At 43.7% G+C, this 12801-nt stretch overlaps 1 protein-coding gene across 1 annotated transcript in view; it reads right to left on the bottom strand.

The window, feature by feature from the left end:
• Positions 1 to 252: 252 nt before the first annotated feature.
• UBN2 (ubinuclein 2) overlaps positions 253 to 12801 on the bottom strand; it is a 95311-nt gene continuing 82762 nt past the window's right edge. Inside the window, exon 15 of the mRNA XM_085005294.1 lies at positions 253 to 3069. Coding sequence (XP_084861420.1) covers positions 3031 to 3069 — 39 coding nt within the window. The 3' untranslated portion in view covers positions 253 to 3030. The remainder of the gene's footprint in view (positions 3070 to 12801) is intronic.

Consider the following 12801-nt stretch of genomic DNA (forward strand, 5'->3'; position numbering starts at 1 on the left):
TCCTAGTCCAATTCGTTAACCACTGCGCCACGATGGGAACTCCTAAACTTTTTTGATTATGCATCCACAGTGGTAAAAATCTTGTGCCTTCCCCACGTCTTTATATTTATTTAAAAATCAAATACATGGACTCTTGATTCAAGGTAGCATATACATTTAAAACGTGCACGAAATAGAAATTAAAAGTTTGTTTTAAAAAAAGAAACAATATTTTGAAAACAGTTTTATTTGACGGTAAAAAAAAAGTCCTTATTTCTCTCAATAAAGGAAGATTTTTATTGTTTATTGAAAATGCAGTGTAATTCAGGATGTTGTATTCTCTTGAAAATCTTGGTTTAACACATTTTTTGGGACAACAAAAATCACATCGTGATAAATATTTCCAAACATCCATTTTCAGATTTCTCTCTTCATAGCATGAGTTTCTTTTAAAAAGGCAGTTAATACCTCATAGCTTTAAAAAATACTTTTAACTTAAAGGGATCTATTCAGTATGTTCATTTCTTTCAAAATAGCAGCTGGACCACTGCATCCATCAGGGCTCGGTCAGAAAAAGAGAAACCACTGCAGACTTCTCAAGCAGAAAGGAACTGAGTGCAGGGCAGATGGTTTATGGCACTATAAGAAGAGCTGAAGGAGTTCCCGTGGTGGCACAGTGGTCACAACCTGACTAGTCTCCATGAGGACATGGGTTCAATTCGTGGCCTCGCTCAGTGGGTTAAGGATCCAGTGTTGCCATGAGCTGTGGTGTAGGTTGCAGATGCGGCTCGGATTCTGCGTTGCTGTGGCTGTGGTGTAGGCCAGCGGCTCCAGCTCCGATTCCACGTCTAGTCTGGGAACCTCCATATGCTGTGGGAGGGGCCCTAGAAACAGCAAAAAGCCCCCCCCCCCAAAAAAGGAAGAAAATAAATCACACCCAGAACCGGGACGGCAAAGGAATTTGGGAGATGTTTCCATAATTCTAGTCCCTGTAACACACAGGATATGGGATTGAATGTTGGCTGCCAAAAGGCCAGACCACACAGCGGCGTCCTCCCGATGGACCCGTGTCATCACAGGAAAGGTCAGCAAATGAGAAACACTCGCCTCTTTGTAAAAGAAAACTAGGTATTTTTTAAGTGTGGCAACTCTTGGTCTAACTACCATGCAGGAAGAAAAGCACTCCATCTGTGTAGTTTGCTTGCGGGAGTTGGGAGTTTGATGGCTACTTTCCATGACATAGTAGTGTCTGCTATTTAAAGTTCCTAAAAAAATAAAAAAATAAAGGTGTTATTTTACGCAACTTAATCTTCTTGATAACATCCTGTAGCGTGGCGACTGCAGTACCTCCCAACACTCAGGAGTAACTGGGACTGTTAGCCAGCAAGCTGGGCTTGCTGGACGCAAGCGGAGAACAATTTATTCCTCCCACTGCTGCTGCTGGTGAACTGCTTCCTCTCCAGCCAGAAGCTGGGTGGTTCACGTAGCTTTTCCAGGAAATAACAGGACAAGTAGCTTTCTTTTTCTTTCGGTTTTAAATAATTCCAGTCTAACATTAAAAAGTTCCACCTTCATTCCATAAGACGTCTCCCCATTGTCGGCTGAGGCTGCCTTGGGGTGAAAAAGGGCCAGTGAGGGCTGCGGGCCCGTCTCGTTCTCTCTTCCCTGCTCTTCCAATGCAACCTGTTCCTGGAACAAGCCACACTCGTATACACAGAAGACGGCTTTCTTTTCTCCTGAGTGCCTGTACAAACTTGCTCTCACGGTCTTTTCTTGTGCCAGGATGAAACTGAGAGTTTTTCTAGTCTCTTTGAGGGGACACACAGGTTAAAGAGGTCTCATCATCATCATTTTGATTTATTTCTTTGCTTTTAGGGCCACATGTGGGGAGGTTCCCAGGCCAGAGGTCCAACAGGAGCTGTAGCCGCTGGCCTACACCGCAGCCATAGCAGTGCGGATCCCAGTCATGTGTGCAACCTACACCACAGCTCACAACAACGCTGGATCCTTAACCCACCGAGCGAGGCCAGGGATCGAACCCTCAACCTCATGGTTCCTAGCTGGATTTGTTTCCGCTGTGGCGCAATGAGACCTCCCATCGTCCTTTTTAAAAGAGTTTCCTTTTCCTAGGTGTGAACCAGTCTCATCCGGGGCCATTACCAAAACTTCAAGCGTAATCTGAAACTTCTCTCCTCCAGGCTGCAAATGTGCAGGAGAACGGGGGTCAGGGTCAGAGTCATTTCTATTTCTCAGGTAACTCCTGCCCACTTGGCAGCTGCCGGGCTGGGCCTGCAGGCCCATGTAGCAAGCAAAGGAGGAAGAGCTAAGGTCTTACTGCTTGGGGAGAGAGAGAAACTGGTGTCGGTGTCCCCTGGGAGCCGCGGATTCCAATGCTGCATCCTTTTTCTTACAGGTTCTCAATAGTTTCTCCTTTTCTGGGGGCCTCTGACCTGTCGGTCCCTTGTAGGCAACCTTCTCTGGTGACTTAGGATTCCTGTCCACACCCCTTCGTTTTGAGGCGCCTCCTCTCCCCTGAGGTCCCTTCCTCCCTCTACGTGTCCCCCTGGGCTGGGTTCCTTTTTCAAATGACCCCATCTGGCTCCCTTTCATGAGAACCACATCAGGCCTACAGAATCTCAGGAACTCTGGGAGTGTAAGCCATTCCAAAAGCAGGGTTCCCTCTTCTCAGCCACCTGCTCCGAAGGTGTCTTTCGGCTTTTAGGAGTGAGTCAGACACAGTTCCGGTGTGCCCCCAACTCTCCAGGATGTGTCAGGCTCTCCCAGTCGTCCTCCTGAAGGGCCCCCTCATTCGACCTGTGAGGAGGAAGCACCCCCACCCTCTCCTGCCTGGGGAGAAGGGAAACGTCCAGGCTACTGACAACTGCTTCCGAAGGAATCCGCTCACGTTCTCTTACAGAGCCTGGAGGTGGTGCTGGGTTATCCTTCTCAGGATTGAGCTAGGGCTTCCCAGTATCCGCGTCACAAACTCTTAGCGTGGGATGCATCGGCGGATAGTTCCTTTTCCCTTTGGAATGTGGATGGACTTGGCACCTACTGTTTTGTTCTCGGCCTTTGGGGTTTCTGGTGAAACTGACACAGAAAGATTCCCACTTTAGTAAAGGACATTACTGTTGTCAAACCTTCCTTAGGGAACTCCTGTTCTTTCTTTTTTTATGGCCACACCCATGGCATATGGAGGTTCCCAGGCAAGGGATCGAATCAGAGCTAGAGCTGCTGGTCTACCCCACAGCCACAGCGATATGGGACCCAAGCTGCATCTGCGACCTACACCACAGCTCATAGCAATGCCGGATCATTAACCCACTAAGCGAGGCCAGGTATCGAACCTGTGTCCTCATGGATACTAGTCCAGTTCGTTACCGCTGAGCCACAATGAGAACTCCAGAACTCCTGTTCTCTCATCAGGACTCCTGATGCACTATAGGCAACATGGGACAGTCTCATTTGTGAGCTGGACTATGTGAATGCGCAGTTAACATAGAATCTGATACTAATTTGATTAAATATTAATATATACTATATGTTTATACAGAGATGTAACTATTTTTAATAGAAAACTATGCATAAGACTTTAGTTTTTTACCTTATGGAATATGCAGAGAAATCTCTCTCAATATAAAACCTTAAAGTGCTAGGTGAATTTTTTTGTGTGTGTCTTTTTAGAGCCGCACCCGTGGCATATGGAGATTCCCAGGCTAGGGGTCTAATCGGAGCTGTAGCTGCCAGCCTACACCACAGCCACAGCAATGCAGGATCTGAGGCACACCTGGGACTTACACCACAGCTCATGGCAATGCCGGATCCTTAACCCACCGAGCGAGGCCAGGGATCGAACCCACAACCTCATGGTTCCTAGTCAGATTCGTTTCCACTATGCCACGATGGGAACTCCGCTAAGTGAAATTTTAATGAACACACACAAATAGTTTTTTCAAAGTGTGACTGAGCTGATAGTAAAGCAAGCCAGAATAACTAGAAGTCAGTGAAGAGGAAATAAGTGAGCAATAAAACTAGCATTTGCCCTGAAGGATATCTGCTGATCCCTGGTGGCCTAGAGTCTGGATTTTAATTTGCTTCATGCAGTCCAAAGGAAAGAAAGACTCAAACTAGAATGGCGGGAGTTCAGACCAAAAACTCTTGCAAAATGATGGAACAGCACCCCCACCACCAATTCACCTTATTGCTGGGAATGAAAAAATATCCATGACCTCACCGAGGGGAGACTTTCTGTCTCGACCTCAGCTCAGGGTGGCAGGATAGGGAGCCTTCTACAAGAATTCTTGGAGTTCCCACTGTGGTGCAGTGGGTTAAGAACCTGTCTGCAGTGGCTCAGGTCGGTGTGGAGGCGTGGGCTTCAATCTTGGGCCTGGTGCAGTGGGTTAAAGGATCTGGCTTTGCCACAGCTGTGGGGTAGGTTGCAGCTGCAGCTTGGATTCGATCCCTGGCCTGGAAATTTCCATATGCCATGGCTACAGTCATAAAATTAAAAAAAATAACAATTAAAACAAAAGAATTCTTGGGAACCATGTCTGGTCACTTATGATGGAGCATGATAATGTGAGAAAAAAGAATGTATACATGTATGTGTAACTGGGTCAGCTTGCTGTACAGTGGAAAATTGACAGAACACTGTAAACCAGCTATAATGGAAAAAAATAAAAATCATTATATTAAATTGTACACTTGAAAGAGTAAATTCAATGGTATAAAAAATAAAAAAAAAGAATTCTTAACCCACCAACAATAACCACTCACATACATCTGTGGCTGGAAGCCATCCTATCTCTGTGGCCTTGAAATACTTAAGCTGAACATGTAGTTTGAAGTGGTCCTGGGTTGATAATGTTCCTAGGAGGGTGGACGAAGCAAACCCAAATACTCTTTAGAGGAACACACTTTAAATCCAGGACTCAGTGCCCAAAGCCAAAATGCAGGGATGTATAATAAAAAAAGGACCACACCCATGCAGGAAGAAGGCAGCATGAGCAAGTTAGTAGAAAAGCATATACTGTAGGATTGGACCCATACTTTGGCTCAAGGTCAGACTCCGATGCCTGGGACCGTATGGAAATGCCCTCCGATGCTCCCAACCCACTAAGCGCATGCTAGAGCCCTGACCTTGGCCTCTGCCCTTTGTACACATCACCAGCTAGGAAAGCTGACGAAGCCAGGATCAAACAAGCTCCCATGGGAAAATAACGTGATACCTGAGGAGCATAATCCCAACGAAGAGACAATACATGGAGCAAACGGTACTAGACCAGCCAAAATGAAAGGACACAGATCAAGAACTGAAAACAAACATGGTGAAGATCCTCCGAAAGAGGATAATGAGAAACAAGCAGCTATACAGAACCGAATGGAAATACACGTGAGAGAGGTAACAGCTGCACACAGCCAACAGATGGGAGGAAAGCAATGGCTACCTAGCTGAAAAAATAAATAATCCAAAGGAATTTTCCTAGAAGGTACCGGAAAGAAGTGAAAATATGAAAGAACATTTAGGAGATGTCCAATATGAATCCTATGGATGGAACTAGAGACTCTCATACTAAGTGAAGTAAGTCAGAAAGACAAATCCCATAGGATATCACATATCTGGAATCTACTATACGGCACAAATGAACCTTTACACAGAAAAGAAACTCATAGACTTGTGGTTGCCAAGGGAGAGGAGGAGGGAGAGGGGTGGACGGGGAGTTTGGGGTTCACAGATGCAAACGATTGCATTTGGAGTGGATACGCAATGAGATCCTGCTGTACAGCACGGGGAACTCTATCTAGTCACTTGTGATGGAGCATGATGGAGGGTAATATGAGAAAAAGAATGTCTATATATGTGAGTGACTGGGTCACCTTGCTGTACAGAAGGAAATTGACAGAACACTGTAAATCAACTATAATGGAAAAAATAAAAACCGTAAAATTTAAAAAATATGACTCCTAGACAAGAGAAAATGGATTTAAGGAAGAGATATTTAAAGAAATCAGGGAGTTCCCGTCGTGGCGCAGTGGTTAACGAATCTGACTAGGAACCATGAGGTTGCGGGTTCGGTCCCTGCCCTTGCTCAGTGGGTTAACGATCCGGCGTTGCCGTGAGCTGTGGTGTAGGTTGCAGACGCGGCTCGGATCCCCCGTTGCTGTGGCTCTGGCGTAGGCCGGTGGCTACAGCTCCAATTCAACCCCTAGCCTGGGAACCTCCATATGCCGCAGGAGCGGCCCAAGAAATAGCAACAACAACAACAACAAAAGACTAAATAAATAAATAAATAAATTTAAAAAAAAAAAAAAAAAAAAAAAAAAAAAAAAAAAAAAAAATAAAGAAATCAGGAGGAGTTCCTGTCGTGGTGCAGTGGTTAACGAATCCGACTAGGAACCATGAGGTTGCGGGTTCGGTCCCTGCCCTTGCTCAGTGGGTTAAGGATCCGGCGTTGCCGTGAGCTGTGGTGTAGGTTGCAGACGCGGCTCGGATCCCGTGTTGCTGTGGCTCTGGCGTAGGCTGGTGGCTACAGCTCCGATTCGACCCCTAGCCTGGGAACCTCCATATGCCGCGGGAGCGGCCCAAAGAAATGGCAAAAATACAAAATAAATAAATAAATAAATAAATAAAGTAAATCATACGCAAGAACTTTCAAAAAGGACCCCAATTCAAAGGTCTTATGGAACACCAAACAGAATAAACATGGAAAAACCAAAACCTTGACACATTACAGTGAAGTGTAAGAACATTAAAGACAAGGAGTTCCCTTCCGGCACAGAGGGTTAAGGATCTGATCTGGCATTGTCACTGCAGCGACTCAGGTCACTGCCTGGGAGGCCTGGGAACTTCCACATGTCTCAGGCATGGCTGAAAAAAAAAAGACAAAAACAAAATTCTAAAAGCCTCTAAAGAAAAGAAGCAGATAGTCCACAGAAGAATGAGAGTTAAATGGACATTTATCTTCATTCCAGACACTGAAAACCAAAAAAATGAAGTTGTATGTTTTCTGTGATGAAGGAAAATGCTTGAAATAAATCAGAGAGAGAAAGACCAATAATGTATGACCCCACTTATACGTGGAATCTAAAAAATATAACTAGTGAATATAACAAAAAAGAAACCGATTTGAAGATACAGAGAATAAACTAGTGGTTACCAGTGGGAGAGAGCAGGGCAGTGGGGTAATATTATGGGTAGGGGATTAAGAGGTGCAAACTATTAGTATAAAAGAAGCTACAAGGATGTATTGTACACCATGGAGAATATAGTCTGTATTTTATATTGATAATAAATGTAGCATAGGCGTTCCCGTCATGGCTCAGTGGTTAATGAATCCAACTAGGAACCATGAGGTTGCAGGTTCGATTCCCAGCCTTGCTCAGTGGGTTAAGGATCTGGCGTTGCTGTGAGCTGTGGTAGGTCGCAGAGGCGGTTCAGATCCCGCGCTGCTGTGGCTCTGGTGTAGGCTGGTGGCTACAGCTCCGATTAGACCCCTAGTCTGGGAATCTCCATATGCCGCAAGTGGGGCCCTAGAAAATACAAAAAAAAAAAAAAGTAGTATAACCTTTAAACATTGTGACCCACTATACTGTACACTGTAACATAATATTGTACATCACTATAGCTCTAAAAGTTTCTAAGTTCTAAAAGCATCTAAAAGCCTCTATAGTTGATGTACAGTAAAAAAGTAACTTAAAAATAAAATGCAGGAAGTCTCATTGTGGCACAGGGGAAATGAATCCGACTAGGAAGCATGAGATTGTGTGTTCAGTCTCTGGCCTCACTCAGTGGGCTGAGGATCTGGCGTTGCTGTGGTCTGTGGTGTAGGTCGCAGATGCAGCTTAGATCCCACGTTGCTGTGGCTGTGAGGTAGCTCTGATTCAAACCCTAGCCTGAGAACCTCCCTATGCTCCGGGCGTGGCCCTTGAAAGCAAGAAGATAAAATAAAATAAAAAATAAAAATAAAATGTAAAGACATTCCTGCTATTGCATAGTGGGTTAAGGATCCAGCATTGTCTCTGTGGCAGCATGGATTTGATCCTCAGTGTAGATTAAGTAGGCATCTGGCACTGCTACAGCTGTGGCATAGGTCGCAGCTGTGGCTCAGATTCGATTCCTTGCCCAGGAAATTCCATATGCCATGGATATGGCAAAAAAACCCATAATTTTATATATTATATATATAAAAGAAAACCCTTCTGGAAAAAGTACTCTTACATACTTAATATATATGAAAAGATGTCCAACACCATTAGTCATCAGGAAATGTAAATCAAAAGGACAAGATACCAGAGTTCCCGTCACAGCACAGTGGAAAGGAATCCAACTAGGAACCATGAGGTTTCAGGTTTGATCCCTGGCCTCGCTCAGTGGGTTAAGGATCCAGCGTTGCCGTGAACTGTGGTGTAGGTCACACACACAGCTTGGATCTAGCGTTGCTGTGGCTGTGGTGTAGGCCTGCAGCTGTAGCTCCAATTAGACCCCTAGCCTGGGAACCTCCATATGCCACGGGTTTGGCCCTAAAAAGACAAAAAAATAAAATAAAGTAAAAAATAAAAAAGAAAGAAAGAAAAATAACAAGTGCTGGTGAAGGTGTAGAGAATTTTTTTTTAATTAATATATTTACTTTTTGTCTTTTTGCCTTTTCTAGGGCCACTCCTGAGGCATATAGAGATTCCCAGGCTAGGGGTTGAATCAGAGCTACAGCTGCCGGCCTACACCACAGCCACAGCAACGCCGGATCCTTAACCCACTGAGCGAGGCCAGGGGTCGAACCTGAAACCTCATGGTTCCTAGTCAGACTCGTTAACCACTGAGACACGACAGGAACTCCCTTTTTTTTTTTAATTTAATTTTTTTGTCTTTTGAGAAATTAAAAAAAATTTTTTTTTTTTTTTGTCTTTTTGCCATTTTCTTGGGCCGCTCCCACGGGATGTGGAGGTTGCCAGGCTGGGGGTGGAATCGGAGCTGTAGCTGCTGGCCTACACCAGAGCCACACAGCAATCTGTGGGATCTGAGCTGCGTCTGCAACCTACACCACAGCTCAGAGCAACACCAGATCCCTAACCCACTGAGCAAGGCCAGGGATTGAACCCGCAACCTCATGGTTCCTAGTTGGATTCGTTAACCACTGAGCCATGACGGGAACTCGGAGAAATTTAAATTCTTGTATATTGCTGGCAGGAGTGTAAAATGGTCCAGCTACTGTGGGAAATAGTTTGGTGGGTCCTCAAATAATTAAACACAGAGTTACCAAATGACATAGGAATTCTACTCCTATCTATATACCCAAAAGAATTGAAGACATACATCCCACAAAAATTTGTATACAGATGTTCACAGCAGCATTATTCATAGTATTCAAAGAGTGGAAATGGCCCGAGGGTCTATACTAATGAATGGGTAAATTAAAAAATGTCATATACTCATACAATGGAATTTTTTTTTCCCCTTTTTAGGGCCACACCTGCAGCACATGGAAGTTCCCAGGCTAGGGTTTGAATTGGAGCTGCAGCTGCTGGCCTATACCACAGTCACAGCAATGCCAGATCTGACCTGTGTCTGTGACCTACACCACAGCTCACAACAATGCTGGATCCTTAACCCACTGGGCCTGGCCAGGGATCGAACCCACATCCTTGTGGATGCTAGTCGGGTGTGGTAAGTGCTGAGCCACAGTAGAACTCACATCCAATGGAATATTATTCAGCATATAGACAGCTGGGATATTCAATTTAATATTAGGGCAAAAACACATCATAACAAAAAATGAGAGACATTATATATTGCTAAAAAGAACAACAGATCAAAAAGATAAGACAAAAACTGACACAACATTGTAAATCAACTATAGAGAAAAAGGATAAAACCACAATGAACATATAAGCACTCAATAAAACTATGGCTCCTCGAAAAGTGAGTAAGAACAAACCTCTGCCAAGACTGAGTAAGAAAAAGAGAGAAGATGCACATAAAGAAAAGAGAGAATGATAACAGGAAAACAAATACAGATATAACAGAGATTATAAGAATAAAAAATATTATAAATACATTTCTAAGAAATTTCCTACAAGTGAGTTGATCATATATAGGTGTTACGGGAAAAGCACTTAATATAATTCAACTTGTAGTACTTATGATCAACATTCTGAGGAGTTCCCGTCGTGGCGCAGTGGTTAACAAATCCGACTAGGAACCATGAGGTTGCGGGTTCGGTCCCTGCCCTTGCTCAGTGGGCTGACGATCCGGCATTGCCGTGAGCTGTGGTGTAGGTTGCAGACGCGGCTCGGATCCCTCGTTGCTGTGGCTCTGGCGTAGGCCGGTGGCTACAGCTCCGATTCAACCCCTAGCCTGGGAACCTCCATATGCCGCGGGAGCGGCCCAAGAAATAGCAACAACAACAAAAGACAAAAAGACAAAAGACAAAAAAAAAAAAAAAAAAAAAAAAAAAAAAAAAAAAAAAAAAAAAAACATTCTGAGAAAATTAGGAATAGAATTTTTTTACTTTAAAAAATTTTTTAATTAAAAAAAATTATTTTTTTCTTATTTCTGGCTACCCCGTAGCATATGGAGCTCCTGGGCCAGGTATCAGATCCGAGTTGCAGTCTTGGCCTAAGCAAAGCTGCAGTCCCTGTGCAGGGCCAGAGATCAAACCCTCGTCCCAGCACTCCCAAGATGCCACCAATCTTGCTGTGCCACAGTGGGAGCTCCTAGAATCTTCCTAACTTCATAAAAACTATGTACCAAAAATATAAACACTATCCTTAATGCTGAAGATTTAGATACCTTCCCATTCAGTGAAGAAACAAAGATGCTACTTTCAGCGCTACTGTCTAACAAGTACTTATTGGTTTTTTTTGTTTGTTTGTTTTTTGCCTTTTTAGGGCCTCACCAGCAGCACATGGAAGTTCCCAGGCTAGGGGTCAAATCAGAGGTGTAGCTGCCAGCCTATGCCACAGCCACAGCAAGGCCAGATCCTTATTGAACAAGGCCAGGGATTGAACCCACATCCTCATAGATACTAGTTGGGTTCGTTACCGCTGAGCCATGACAGAAACTCCACAAGTACTTATGAAAGGAGCTAATGCTTTAAGATAAGACATAAAAAGTGAAAGAACTGGAAGAGGAAATTAAATAATAACTATTTGCAGAATATGTGATCAACTCAGTTGAAAAGCTAATAAAATAATCAGACAAGTTCAAGAGAGTTTAGCAAAGTTGCTGGATATGGACTCAACTTTTGAAAGTCAATAGCGTTCCTGACACCAGTAAAAACCACAATAGAGAATACTACACTGTTCGTAAAAGCAACAACTATAAAGTCCCGAAAAATCAATACATGTATTATAACTTTACAGAGAACATTTAAAAACTTTATTGGAAGACATGAAAGAGGATTTGAATAAATGAAGATACACCATGAAAGATGTCATTAGATTCTGTTCTTTGTTTACAAAGAAAATTACTTTGTTAATTGAAAAATTAAATTCCATCCTAGTATCTCAGCTACAGTTTTAAAACACAACTCAAAGATTTTATTCCAAAATTTATGGAGGTAGAAAAAAAAATAAAATTATGGAGGAGAGTAACAACCCATGATTAGTTGAGTGAACATGGAAGAGCAGAAAGACTCTCCCTACAGGATATTAAGGCATATTATAAGTCTACAGTAATGAAAAACAGTATGATACTGGTACGGAAATAAAAAGAACAACGGAACGGAAGAGAGCTCAGAATAGACCTCTGCACATGAGCACTTTTTTTTCTTTTTTGTCTTTTGTCTTTTTAGGGCTGCACTTGCAGCATTTGGAGGTTCCCAGGCTAGGGGTCTAATCAGAGCTGTTGCTGCTGGCCTACCCCAGAGCCACAGCAACACCAGATCCAAGCTGCATCTGCGACCTACACCACAGCTCCTGGCAACGCCGGATCCCTAACCACTGAGCGAGGCCAGGGATGGAACCCACAACCTCATGGTTCTTGGTCAGATTTGTTTCCGCTGCGCCACGAGGGGAACTCCCATTGAGTACCTGACATATGACAAAAATGGTACCAAAAATGAATGGGCGAAACACTGATTTACTAGATGGTGCTGGGGAAACTGGCTCACTAAATGAAGAAAAATAAAGCTGGACCCTCACATTATACAACTAAGGTGGACGAGAGGTGGATGTTCTACATGAAAAACTGCCCAGTAAAACGATAGTGCTAAGCAAAGAGAGGGTAGGAGGATATCTTTGCAATCCAGGGGTAGGGAAATAGAACAAACCCCTCAAAACATAAGTGAGACCAAAAATTACTATTATAAAAGGTTTTCTGTTCAATAAAGGATGGCACAGACCAAGTTAAAAAGACCTGTGAAAAGAAGCAACACATAGGGCAACACGGATAAATCTGAGGAAGGAGAGAAAAGTAGAGAACAGCAAAATTGATAGCACAGCACCATTTACGTAACTTAAAATTGCATACACAAAATAACACTACAAGTTTTCGCAGGATGCATGCATAACAAGGGACACGTACGAAAAGGTAAGGGGGGGGACCTATGGGACCGAGAGAGCGGGGACTAAGGAAGAAAGGAGAAATCTAATGTATAATAAAAGGAGGGAAGAGATCTTGTAGGAAGGGACGGAGACCATGAGGCACATGAGCAATGCGTCGCTTTGCATCTGAAGTACAATAAAGCAGAAATAAACTATACACAACCCACATTCACATATACTTTGAAAGTGAAGCAGCCGTCTGGCTCTGAAGGGAGAGCCAGTAGTTGTCAGAGGGCTCCTCCCTGTGACACCTGCCACGTGCCGGAGCTGAGACAGAGGGCC

This window comes from Sus scrofa, chromosome 18, assembly GCF_054392235.1.
Source record: "Sus scrofa isolate SSC_HxYL_T2T_F1_AM1 chromosome 18, Sscrofa_HxYL_maternal_Yorkshire_Landrace_v2.0, whole genome shotgun sequence".
Lineage (NCBI taxonomy): Eukaryota > Metazoa > Chordata > Mammalia > Artiodactyla > Suidae > Sus > Sus scrofa.